Here is a 13921-nt window from a genome sequence, read left to right on the forward strand (position 1 = left end):
TCTTCAAGAGAATTGGAGGAGATATACTTAATTAAAAGGCCTAGTTTCAAATTTGAAAAAAATTAAGCCAAAATTTGTTACTAATTAAACGACATTTATAAAACTACACTAAATAGATTTAGATACTCTTTCAATTTAACTGAAATATTTCTCAAGATCACAGAATTTATGTATAAGCATTAAAAATATAAAGTATACCAGCAACAAATTCATGTGATAAATACTAATTTGAAAGATTAGAATGTAATGTTCCTATTTAATCATGATGCCCCCCCATTGAACAGGAGTCTTGTCTATAACCGACAACTTCCCACCAGTTCTTTTATCAGATCAAAAGATAAAATCTCTCTTTGTTGGATCATAAAAAAAAATACATTAAAAAACAAACAAAAAAACAAAAACAAAAGAAAACCACCCCTCCCCCCCCCCCCCCCCCCCCACCCGTTCCAAAAAAGAAAAGAAAACCACAGATTTAAACAAGGGCTACTCGCGTCCATTACTGACTGAGAAACTGTTGACACCCCCAATCTCTCCCTCCAACTACGAACAGCAAAAATCATTTATGTAATTTATCAGAATATTTAACCATCACATCATTTTTTTAAACAAAGGGTTTGTTATCAGTTAAAATAATATCATGACTGGCGATGCTCAAGGAGGTAAAATAATATTAATTGGCTCGTTAGCGAAAAACTCTTTACTATCTTTTAAAAAATTGTTTCATGAATAAAAAATACTTAAATTAACTATTTCTAATAGTCATAAATGAACTAAAGTGTGAATAATATTGCTGTTTCTTTTTCCTTTTTTTTTTCTGGCATTGGTAAATAAATAATAAATACCATAATTATCTGTCTTTTGAATTTATGACACGTGAGAAAAATAATACAAATATGTTAACGACTCAAACATGCTTATATGAAAACAAAAACAAAACAAAACCAACCGTAACGATTTGTGTGAACGGGTAATACCTAGCAGTTTCTTTCGCCAATGCCCCCCCCCCCCCCCCCTCCGCCATCTTCTCCCCTCCCCATGAGCTTTTTGGTTTTGGTCATACAACAAAAATTTCGACAAAACAGTAAAATGTAGGCGTATTGAAAAGGCAACAATATGAGAGATTAGATATGATACATGAAACAAAATTGACATCAATTAAATATTACAAATAAGGATGATAAATGTGACCAACTGCCTCAACTCGGTATTATGTCGGGACGATTTAGATTTAGATGCTAAAAATTGTTCTATTGTCACAAATATGAGACTGATTAAATTTATATATCAAAGTGACAAGTTAGGAAGCAAACACTGGTGTAAGGTAAAGATTTGAAAAAGTGTGTATGAAACAGTGCCAAACAAAGACAGAAAAAAACAAAAAACTACCCACCCAAAAACCAGTCTTCCTCTACTGGGACCTACTGGCCGCTGAATTTTTGGGATACTTTATTCCTTGTATTTTTCTTTCTTGTTTTGTCTGGCACTATTCTATACACACTTTTTCAAATCTTTATCTAAATTTATATGTTTGGTTTAGGAAAATGAACATAATTTTGTAAAAAGTAATAAACAAAAATTAATATAACAGAGCTTCAAAAAGGAACAAAATACCAAACACAGCATGCTTTGGGATCAAAACCCTTCTTCAGCCAACATCAAAAAACAACAAAACCATTACTATAAAACCAGGTCGATGACAATATTTCGTACGTCCTCTCTGTTGACTAAAAATCTGGAAGATTTTTGTTTTATTACTTTTCACAGTCCACAGTTTCCAGCAGCTTAGTATATTATCATAATTTCTTAAAATAGACAAGAGACCAAAATTTCCTAATCCTGGTCCTTTTAACTAGAAAAAAAAAAAACCAACCCCACCTTCGAGGCATCTTGTTTACTGTGACTTAATACCGATTGGGTGCAATAAGGTTACAAATAACAACCTAGAAGTTTTTAAACATTCGGTGCTATCATTTTTTTGTATCGACTTCCTCGGTGTGGTGCTGATCGGTTCCTGTTTATAAAAGTTCCATCCTCCTCAGCACTTCGAGTCTTCTTCTTGATCTTTTTGGGCTTTCTGCGGTCTGCGTAGTTGTAGTTATCCTCTGAGGTTTGCTGTTCGAATAGAAATTCAGATATGAAAATGTAACGTTGTGAAATAAAAACATTTATATTACTTTTTGCATTTGTAGACATCAATTAAAAAAACAAAAACAATAAATGACATAATACAACAAACAAACAAAATACTTGAGCAATTACCTAGCACAATATCAACTAAATGTGCTCAAAGTGCTTTACAAAGGGTCCCTAGACAACAGTAACACCTAATATGTAGGACAAGAAATGACGCCTGTAAGGCGATAATACAATTTTTTCTTTCAGAGACAACATTGTCAACGACCAGGTTTTTCATTTTACACCGGAGTATAGTGAGAGAAAGTGAATAAAGGACTCAACTCTGCACTGCTCAAATTGGGACTCGAACTCAGGACCATCCGAACCGAAGGTAAGTGTCATACTACTAGACCACAACATGGCTGCAAACACATGAGTCATAGTGATAAGCTTTTGCTATCCTTGATTGTTGAGCTGATGATTTCCCTTAAGATTTTGTAAGGAGGCCTGATATTAGCCCTTCACAGTCTAATGGGTCATGCAACCAGATTTGATCCATATCCTTGTAACGCTGAATAGAAATAGTGCAGTTTTCCTGTTTGTGCGGAAGATATGTGGTATGACACTCGCTTTTGGATCGGAAGGTCTTGGGTTCGAGCCTCGGGGAAGAGGGGAAACATCTCAACTAGAGCCAGGATCAATACTTGGACCCTTTGCTTGAGAGATAAAAGCTTTACCTATGGGTAATAAATCCCTGGAAACATCACAATTCTTGAACTATTAATTACACAGAGAGGCAGAAATCATTGTGCTCTTGACATTGTGCAGCTATGTGATCTAGTGGTATGACACGCTTTCAGATCGGAAGGTCCTGGGTTTTGAGCCTCACTCGGTGCATAGTTTAGTCCTTTAAAAGGCTCTTTACTCACATTCTCTCACCGTACTCAGGTTTAAAATGAGTACCTGGCTGTTTACAGCGTTGTCTCTGTCCGATAAAAAATTGTAACATCGCCTAACAGGCATCATGTCCCATCCTAAATGTTAAATGTTGCTGTTGGCCAGGGACCCTTGTAAAGCGCTTTGAGCACATTTAGTGGATATCGCGCTCAAGTTTTTTGGGGTTTTTTTTTTGACTGAAGTAAATTGCCCGCGCTGTCCTACTTGAATCAGGAGTGAGTTTTTACCATTAATAAGAAGTTATTAGGTATTATTAGAGGGTTTAAATGGAAAAAAAATAATACAAAAGAAAAAAAAAAAGAAAAAAAACCCCAACAAACACAAAAAAAAAAAAAAAAGAAAAAAAAAATTTGATCCGCAGGAAAAAAAGAAGGTTCTTTTCTTTTCCGTCTTTCCTTTCTTGTACCAGTTGTTTGCTGGGTTATGTTAATCTTTAGAGTAGAAGCAATCATGTAATAGATGGAATATTTCTTGTCACTCAATGAAAGATCTAGAAACATCTCAACCCTCTGGAACAAACTTCCAAAAGAAATACGGCATTCTTTATCGGAAGATATGTTTAAAAGGCATCTTAAGAATTTATTATTTTCAAAATTATGAATTGTTGATTCCCCTGTATAAGGCTCTGAGCACTTCCTCAAGATATGGAAGAGCGCTCAACAAATATAATTTATTATTATTATTATTATTATTATTATTATTATTATTATTATTATTATTATTATTATTATTATTATTATAATTATAATTATAATTATAATTATAATTATTATTATTATTATTATTATTATTATTATTATTATTATTATTATTATTATTATTATCATTATTAATAGCATATTGTAATAAATCAATAAATATAGTTTGACTTATATCAAGTTGTATGGTTTGCTGGAGGAATAAATATGTAGGAATACAAAGCACACTACAGTGATTATTCAAAATATAGTGTTTGAACGTACACAAAATGTTATGATATATTTAAAGCACAAGAGCGACAAAGTGAATGTAAATTATTTTCTTTTTAAAAACCTACACAAAAAATTTGAGTAGTAAAGTATCTAAAATGACATACTGCATTCATCTGTAAGTTTTCCATCTCTGAGTTGAGATAACCAATTTCCTTTCTGTATTGATCCAGTTGTGCCTCTAATTTTTCTCTTTTCAGTCTCTCGTAGTCCAGCTGAGCTTCCAACTCGGTTATGGTGCTGGAGATAGGAAACACAGATAAATGGGGCGGAAGTCAAATTTCCACTTATTGATAAAGGAAAATCTGTATTTTATCTGATTTTAAATGGGAACTTCTTCATCAATTTTTTAAAAATATTTATCAACTAGAATTCAAGATTTTGACATTAAAGATTACATACCTTGCTTCATTTTCTCCTTTTAGCTAATGCTAACATATTGACACTCTATCACAGTCATCACTTCAACTGATCATGCTTTACTACCATATAATATCACTTGTATTCCAATCCCTCATCGTTTTATGAAAAAAGCTTTACCTATTGCTACCATTCTTACATTGTTTGTACTGTTCCCATCCAAAGCATTCCATTTTCATCTTTTCATTAGTATTTTTACAATCCCAGGCTTCAAGCAGCCCCTACTGCTCTCTGCTCTTCTTTTCCCTCCTCTATTCTGGTGTTAATGACGAAATCAGATTCCTGTCACATGGAATGGGCAAGTGTAAGGTAGGACAAACAAAAGACACAAGACAAATACCAAAAGTAAAATCTTACTGGTCTTTGTCCCTCATTTCTCTCAGCCTTTTTCTGTCTTCCTCCAAGGAGCCACCCAGCTGTGTGAAGTTTTTCTTGGCCACGTCCAGAAGACGCTCTAACTCATCCATCTTCATTTTAGCACGACCTTTGAGGAGGGAAAAATATACAAGTTAAGGATGTTGGGCAAATGACACAATTTCGATCATAACCGTGACAGTGAATCGATAACTTGTTGCAGATTTGATCATGCGAAAAGTCTTTTCACAGATATTCCATTGTTATTCAGTTATTGTAGCTGGGATATACTGGAATATTACTAAAATATAATTTAAAAAACACCCCTACCCCTAAAAAAAAACAAAACCAAAAGACAAAAAAAAAAAAAAAAGAAAAACATCAAAAATTAATCAAACAAATAAAAAACAAAACAAAGACAAAAACAAGAAAAACCTACCTAAGGCATTGTTTCTAGGTATTTTGTTTTTCCTTTTCCTTCTTTTGACACCTTCACCATCTTCATCGTCCTCATCACTTTCATCTTCACTGTCCAAGGCCTGTTCATCTGCCTCTTCTGTTGAATGAGAAAAAATGAGCCACTTTATAACGAAGCATGAGTACATTTAGTTAGATAAAAAAGATATATATTTATATAATTTTTATAATAATATATTTTTATAAATGTTTTTTTTCCCCAGCCTGGAATCACACCTCTGCCCTCTAGGACAAGTTCTATCCATGTAGACTTCCATTATTTCCCCTAGCAAGAGTAAAGAACGCTACAGACCAAAAGCAAAGGACCAGAGTTGTAGTCCTAAGGAGAATTTGATTTGTTTATCCCAACTAGCTGCCACTGAATACTGGTACATTTCGATATCTTCTCTCAAGGTCTGATCAATGGGTCAGGATGCTAAAATTATTTCTGAATACCGGATATTCTTGCGCAAAAAACAAAAAACAAAACAAAACAAGAACAAAAAGAAATAAATAATCATTTCTTGGATTATTGACTTTCAGAAATTTGTGCGGCTATGTGATCTAGTGGTATGACAGTCATTTTCGGATCGGAAGGTCCTGGGTTCGAGCCTCACTCGGCGTATAGTTGAATCCTTGGAGAAGGCTCTTTACTCACATTCTCTCATCGCACTCTGGTGTAAAATGAGTAACTGGCCATTAGCAGTGTTGTTTCTGTCCGAAAAAAATTGTAACATCGCCTAATAGGCGTCATGTCCTGTCCTATATGTTAAATGTTGCTGTTGGCCAGGGACCTCTTGCTTTGAGCACATTTAGTGGATAATGCGCTATATAAAAGCTCATTTTTTAAACAAAGGTAACAACAACCCGATGCACTTACCAGGTTGTCCTCCCCCTAATAACTTGACACAGGCCAGCTGTGCAAACCGTAAAGCCACGTCCCTGGAAGTCTCTCCTGCATTATTTGTGATGTTCAGGTTGGCTCCCATCTCGATCAGCCACTGGAGAATTCCAATATGACCTTGGCCTGCGGCTGAATGAACGAATGGAAAAAAATATTGTATGTTATAGATTTAACATTTAACTGATAAAAACAAATTATCTTTGTGCCATTATTTCCAAATTGAAGTAAACATTATATTTTAAAAATATTTTCCTCACTCCCGTTAATTAAAAAAAAAAATTGAAATCACCAAATAATTTTAATGAAGTTGGGTCACAGGCTGCAAAAAGAATTCTCATTAGAGCTTAAAGCTAACAAAGTGAGAGAATTTATCGATTTTTTGTAGAAATAAACAGAGAGTTTCCTTGCTTGCTTTCCTTTGGATTAAATACTGATCGATTTTAAAGCTCTTTTCCCAGATCTTATATAGATCCTGCAAACATTCACTTCTGGGAAGCACCTTAATAAAACCAATGCATTGCTACCAATACCAGATGAAGCAGAGAAAAAAAAAAAAAGAATTAATTAATTTGTTTTTAAACAAATCAAAACACCATGCTATGTCAGACCGAGTTTTGAAGATAATAATTATTTCTAGCATTATTCCTTGCTTCATCTGGCATTGAACTTTATACCACTTATTGAGTTAAAATCTTGTATCAGTCTATCTATCGCCTGAGTGGTATAATATTGTCTTACAATTGTACTAGGCACGTGGCATTGAGAGTAATTGATGAAGAGAACAGTAGCAACGATCACCAAGCTCTGGTTCTGGGGTTTGTCAGGAGGATGAAACTAACACCCATTTTCATTCTCTACTCAGATGTGAATGAGAGCCTGACTTTTGACAGAGAAGATAAAAAAAAAAAATAAATGAAAAAAAAAGAACAATTACTTATTAGGGTACCTAACAAACATTTTATATGGTTTAGAGTGCGCATTTGACTTCATTAGCCTGCTATGGGAGAAGGACAATGATGACAGTGTAAATTATGCGCTTCATTGATGTTCATAATTATAATAATTTAAATTTATGGTATTCATAATCTATTTCCAATCCTAACCTTTATGAGCCATAGTGGATCCCTTGTCATCTCTCTCATTGATGTTGACAACGCCATTTTCCACCAACATCTGTAGATGACCCAAATCTCCATTGTAGGCAGCCACGTGGGCGGGAAAGGACAAGTCTGAATAGGATAGATTGATTAGAAAACAAAACTTTCATGAATTTTTTTCTTCTATGATTTTAAATAAAAAGTATAAATCATAAATTTTTTTTTTTAATTATGCCTTTTGCGCCATAAAAATGCGTAATAAGTTTAGTCATATATACACGAAACAAGTAATTGAGATCCAAAATGTGTCCTTATAAGCAAGATGCGTAACATTAGGCAGATCTGTTTTGTCATATCTGATATAGTTATAGATTGAACATTGGTCACAGAAAAAAAGAATCATTAATCCGATGTTAAAAAGTTTGACATTCCGATGGAAGAAACTCCTAAAGAATTATTGGTGGCGGGTATTATCACTATGAAAGTCATTGCATAAAAATACGACTGCATTATGACAAAAACCATTTTTAAAAAAAATTGACCAGAATACTATTACTACTATTATAAATCAATTAAAAGAACCATCGATGCCCAAAATATTATTAGATCTAGGATTTCAAAGAAGAGAACAGAAAAATTTGTAAAAATGTATGAAATGAATTGGAACTTACTCTTTTCATCCTCTGGGTGGTCCCTCTCATGTTCAATGTGAGTTATGTATTCCAGAATGTTCTCTTTATAAAACTGTTGTGCAAGGTCCTTAGGTGTCTCTCCGTGGTCATTGCGTGCTGATATCACAGACATGGCATTGCCGTTATTGCAGACCAAGAATTTCAAACAAGGGAGATGACCCTCTGCTGCTGCCAAGTGGGCTGTGAAAAGAACAATATGGTTTTTGATATTGTGGAATCCTTCGGCACACAGCACAGTTTGGCATTGCAGCCTTTACCATTGAGCATGGCCAATGACCAGATGGGTATCATCAATTGCCAAACTCTGACCCCTGTCTTGTATCTTTGGGCAAGGTTATTTACATAAATTATCCAACTCGAAAAACTACATGGTTAAAAGTAGTAATAAACATTATTGAAAGAGTGCTAGAACACTAGGGTTGGTTAAAAGGCGACTTTCATTGTATCTCAATATTCTAAGCACTTAAATAATTAACCTATTAAATGGAACAAAAGAACAGGCTTATAGATTACAACTGAACACAAGGAAAACTTATTTTCATATCTAATGGAACGGAAAGTTTTACATATGTATAAAGCTTATTCTAACGATTTCCCATGGGAAGTTTACATGAGCATTTAAAGTCTGGTAGGTCTTAACCCTCTCCTTACCACCTGCAGCAAAATCGTCACATTTGTTACGACACAATATACATTTTTTCTTATTTAGATTTATTTTGTACATCACAAACTTTGAAGAATGATCTTTGTTTAATCAATACGAATATAAAGTTGTTTTAAATAGATTGTTTGAGTTTAAAAAATTAATTTTTCTGCTGGGTATGCCTGTCAGTTTTGGGGAAAATACTGAAAATGATCGGTAAGGAGAGAGTTAAGCTAGAATTGAGAAATCAGAGAGAGAATAATTACTGCATGCTTAATTCATTTTATCAAAAAGGTTTTTTCATTTAGTACATCAGTTCCAACCTGGAGTATTTCCATTGTTATCCACCTCGTCAGGCAAGGCTCCCCACTTCAACAACAACTGAACACATCCCAAACGTCCATGGTAAGCGGCCGAGTGGACGGCTGTCCATCCCATGTTGTCAATACAAGTCACATCCTTGAAAGAGAAAAAAGTTTAAAGAATTTTATGAACCAAGAGATTAAAAAATAAAAAGATTGAGCATTTATATAACATAATATCCACTAAACATGCTCAAAGAGCATTACAAGCCAGCATGCCAGCAACAACACTTAAAATATAGGACGAGACAGGACACCTGTCAGTCGATACTGCAATTTTTTTCGACAGAGACAATGGTGTTTTCAAAGAGATACTCATTTTACATCTGAGTAAAGTGAAAGAATAGAGAAAAGTGTCCTTCAAAGGACTCAACTATGCACTGATCAGAGCTTGACTCAAACCCTGGACCTACCCAACCTTTTTTGTTCAGAATTTTTTTTTTTTAAATGATGGAATAACTTAATGTAACAATAATTGATTAATTTTCTTCTCATGTTCAAGCGCTAGATACCATATTTTTGGTGGCTAAATAACAGACGTGTTGTGAAACACATGAAACACAGTTAGTGAAACTATGTAAATAAGTTCCATGAATGTGCATGCTTTAAGATTGAATTAGATATTTTCTTTTGAATGTACATTAAAAATAAAAAGAACATCCAAGTAAACTTACAGCTCCAGATCTCAGAATGATGCTGAGAGCAAATGAGTGGCCATGAGCAGATGTCAAGTGCAACGGTGTCTGACCTCGGATATCTTTGGCTGATAAACTCACTCCATTGTTAGCCAGTGCCTTTCAGAAAAGCAACATTAAAAACCATTTTTTGTTAGTGCCAGTGTATTTTTTAAAAGTTTTAAAAATAGAAAAAAAAAAAAAGAAAAGAAATTATTTCTAAGACGATACAAATTTAAACTAAATTAGAGGGAATCAGTTGGTGGTGCATAAATTACATAAACGTTGGAGGAATGAATATTCCAATTCCTAATATTGTATTGAAATAAGTCAGCAAGCAATCAATTACTGCATTCTTGAAAATCACTTACAGAATAAAACAATTCCCTTCGAGATAAAACCAAATATTTGATAAAATTGATCTATTCTGAGGAAATGGGTTACATGAATGTATCTCTCTCTCTCTCTCTCTCTCTCTCTCTCTCTCTCTCTCTCTCTCTCTCTCTCTCTCTCTCTCTCTCTCTATCTATCTATCTATCTATCTATCTACCTATCTCTCTCTCTCTTACCCACTCCTATCCTCCATTACACGTATTGATATATTTTATTCATAGACGATTTTTGGAGCTTTTATATAGCAAATAAGCTCAAAGGGCTTTACAAGCCAACAGCGACATTTAACATGAAGGATGAGAAATAATGCATGCATCTTTTTGACAAGGACTATGCCATAACTGGCCATGTATCATTTTACCCCTGAGTACAGTGAGAGAATGTGAGTAAAAAGCCTTCCTTTTTCAAGGCCTCTTTGTACAGCTGCTCTGACTCCTCCATCCAACAAGGTGTGTAGAATTTCCCTTTGTCCTGTGGAATGGAGTATTGTGTGCTATCTAATTATAGTCAAGATGGTGACTGGCCATCCGTATTCTTCTATTATTTTGTGTATCAAATGTTAAGAAGCTCATGAGTATTAAACAATAAGATAATAATTAATCTCATCAATCTATACCTCTACACAGTTTTCAAATCCTCGAATGGAGGCAATGTGGGCTGGTGTCCATCCTCGTGGAGTTGTCACAGTAGGGTCGGCACCGTGCCATAACAACCAGTGCACACACTAAATGAGAAATGAGAAAAATTGTATAACTCAAAATTATCCTTTTGGAATACAAACAAGTACCTGGCTGAGACCAATAGGTCTCATAATCTAGCGAGTAGGTACATAAAAATACATGAAAGAAGACAAGAGATATACAAGTAACTTAGGTCCCAGCAGATTTTTGGGATTACATATGTTTTCCAGATTCTATCTAGAGTGAGCATTTGGAATCAATAAAAATCATCTAAAATTATAAGAATTAGGCCTAGTATTTGCCCAAACAGTAAAGGGACTAGGTACTGACATGCACTTATTTTAAGGATGTACTTGAAGGATGTACTTGAAGGCTGATAGCTGAACGCAATTGATTTAACATTGTTGTAATGGACAATAATTTTTTATTGATTTGAGAATATTTCCATTAAGACAATGATGCAAAACCATTTGGGTTATATAGTTGATATTGCGATCAAGGTCTGGTAACCAAAATTGTTATGGCTCATTGTTGTGATGGAAATACTCTCGAATCAATGCAAATTATTGACAATACAACTTAAATCAAGCCCATAATTGCATACGGCTATTATCTTTTACTGCGATTGAAAGAAATGGACATTGGGTTATAAGAGCAATGTCCTTAGATAGGTAGCCAAACTAATTGCCCAATTCACAGATTTAGACTTTTCATAGAAAATTTATTAAGTAACTGACTTCTCTTTTAAAGATATTTTGACATAAATTTCTTAAAACTGCAAATTACTCGAATGTGCAATGCTTCAAATGTGGTTAAAAGAGGCCTACATGTCTTGCACATTTATGAATAATGCTACCTATGTAAAATGATTGAAGCACTATGGTTACCTCCAGTGCTCCGACATTGCAAGCAGTGTGCAAAGGTGTGAATTTGTCTTTGGGCTCAACTTCATTGACACTGGCTCCATTCTTTACCATAATCTCTAAATGTAGGACATCGCAGCTCTTAATGGCATCGTGAATGCACTGGTAACTTGTTGGACCAGAAGACGCACCTGCTTAAACAAATAATATATATAATGAAAAGGCAGTCTTATATAATTTCTTCCCTAATTTATATTATAGAATATTGGTAATGCATATAAGCCATACGATAATTTCATAATTAATCCTAACAATATCATCACAAGGAAAATATTTTAATCAATCTTGAACAATCTTTACCTCTACATAGTTTTTAAACCCTTGAATATGATATGAAATGATATGATATGATATAAGTCCAGATTTATGTGGGCTTTTACAGCCTTTTATCTGCTCTTGTGCATTTGTGAACGTATTTAATTCAAGTCTCTCAAAACTGGGCATGCCGCATAGTGGAAGGAGGTGTCTGAATTTAACTTTACAAACAGTATTTTTCTGTTTCACAATGAGCATCAAGACGGCACTTGAATGCCTGCAATGAAGTGGCGTCGACAACTGTTACAGGCAGGCAGTCCCATTTGTCGACTACCCGAACTGAGAAAAAATTCTGCCTAAGGTTTAGAGAACACCTAGAGGCAATGTGGACTGATGTCCATCATCGATGAGCTGTCACAGAAAAGAAAAAGGTTATCATTTAAACTCTATCTCCAACTTGAGAGATCCTATGCCGTCAAAGAGGGCAAAACCCTTGTGCTTTTGTAAGTAATATCTGCGCAGGGTCTTGATTACTCTCATTGCCTCTAAGCTTACTATAGGTTCAGTTAGTGGAAACATTTCTTTATCTTCATCTAGAATCAAGCTTTTTGCATTATCGTCAACATAGCTTCGATTGATACCTCCCCACTAATTAATCTAATTTAAAAAAAAAATTAGTTAAGTACTATAGTTCAAGCTTTCTCCTCTACTGAATAGTCTCCCGTGGCTATCCGGACTAAAATTCCAATGCGCATTTGCAATCAACTGATTATTCGGACTCAGTCTGAATAGTCTTCTGTGGCAGTATAGTTTTTGCTTGTTTGTTTGTTTGTTGTTGTATTTTTGGTTTTATTAAATAATTTAATCATTGATAATTGTATAAAATAGATCCAAATCGAAATTACGAATGTAGTAACTATCAACAGGTAGTCTCAATCCGCTTTATTTGACGGGAAAGACAAAATCATGGATCAATTGGAAGTCCGGATAGAAATTACAAAGAAAAGACTTAAATCTCTTCAAGAGTAACAAAAGTCAGTCAAAGTAACCACGGTATAAATGAAAAGCTTTTCTAACAACATAACACGGTATCCAAATAAAATCAGGACAAAAATAAATAATTAGCCTATAAAATTACATATTCTGATACTGTGAGAGTCTCACTGAGACAGGAAACAAAAATTAAAATTTAAAAAAAAAAAGATTAATGAATGATAATAAATTCCAGTTAAGTTTTCACCGCCAGATGTCATCAGATAAGCAGATTTAACGCAAATGAAAGCTTTTTGGTGGAGTCGAGTCTTTGAAAAGAAAATATTTTAATAAATAAAACCATTTTTTTTTCAATTTCATTTGTTGATATGTTTGAGTTTGACCACGAGAATCTGGTGTGGTGAAAAGCAAACTTTTATAGAATATTTATCAGATGTAATTTGTGTTAACCGTATTACCTACCTGGCATAGTTGAAATGAAAGTAAGACAATTGTGAAATGCACTCTTTTTCTCTCTTTTTAAAAGCCAACAGATTAACAAATACGTCAAATGATAGAATTTTGAAAGGTTTTTATTTATATCACGTATCTAGCCAATAATTTCCGCACTAAAAGCAGGGCCGCAGAAAATGATTAAAATAAGAAATAATTTTTAAAAAAAATTGGAGTGTTTGAGAGCTCTGGGCAATAATTTCAACATAATTTAATAACATGGATCTATGGATTTTAAGATTTTCTGAATTTTCTTATCTTTTTCTCTTACACTCCCCCCCCCCCCCCCCCCCCCCCTCCCATCGGATTTACGCACAGAAGTCAACTGCGAAGAAAGGAGAGACAACTGCGTTAATAGTCTCGAAGGGACGGAGATAACTGCATTTAATCCAAAGTAGTATCTGTGACAAAAAGATATGAAGTGAGTAGAAAAGTGCCAGAAGACAATAGAGAATAAAAATTTTTTTCGCGGCGGTGGTGGGGTTTGAACCTGCGACCTTATTGGTACGACAACTCCGCCTGGCAGGTGAGAGCGTGGCTCTA

General features: G+C 34.3%; 1 protein-coding gene across 1 annotated transcript; it reads right to left on the reverse strand.

The window, feature by feature from the left end:
• Window positions 1-793: 793 nt before the first annotated feature.
• On the reverse strand, window positions 794-13496 carry LOC144981019 (ankyrin repeat domain-containing protein 42-like). Its single transcript, XM_078929086.1, has 12 exons — window positions 13349-13496; window positions 11603-11769; window positions 10652-10759; window positions 9643-9762; window positions 8930-9065; window positions 7943-8143; window positions 7278-7403; window positions 6151-6303; window positions 5254-5370; window positions 4818-4944; window positions 4148-4280; window positions 794-2112 (listed from the first exon to the last, which is right to left on the reverse strand). The coding sequence occupies exons 1-12, from the start codon at window positions 13353-13355 to the stop codon at window positions 1951-1953; spliced, it is 1557 nt and encodes a 518-aa protein (XP_078785212.1). The 5' UTR covers window positions 13356-13496; the 3' UTR covers window positions 794-1950.
• Window positions 13497-13921: the final 425 nt, after the last annotated feature.

This window comes from Berghia stephanieae, chromosome 10 (assembly GCF_034508935.2).
Source record: "Berghia stephanieae isolate SIO BIC M18660-M18661 chromosome 10, UCSD_Bste_1.3, whole genome shotgun sequence".
Taxonomy (NCBI): Eukaryota; Metazoa; Mollusca; class Gastropoda; order Nudibranchia; family Aeolidiidae; genus Berghia; species Berghia stephanieae.

Coding starts and splice junctions, on each gene's coding strand:
- LOC144981019 (XM_078929086.1), bottom strand. Junction 8,144..8,929: donor TAACAATGGAAATACTCCAG/GTTGGAACTGAT, acceptor TTCTTTTCACAG/CCCACTTGGCAGCAGCAGAG. Junction 4,945..5,253: donor ACCTAGAAACAATGCCTTAG/GTAGGTTTTTCT, acceptor CCCTCCTCAAAG/GTCGTGCTAAAATGAAGATG.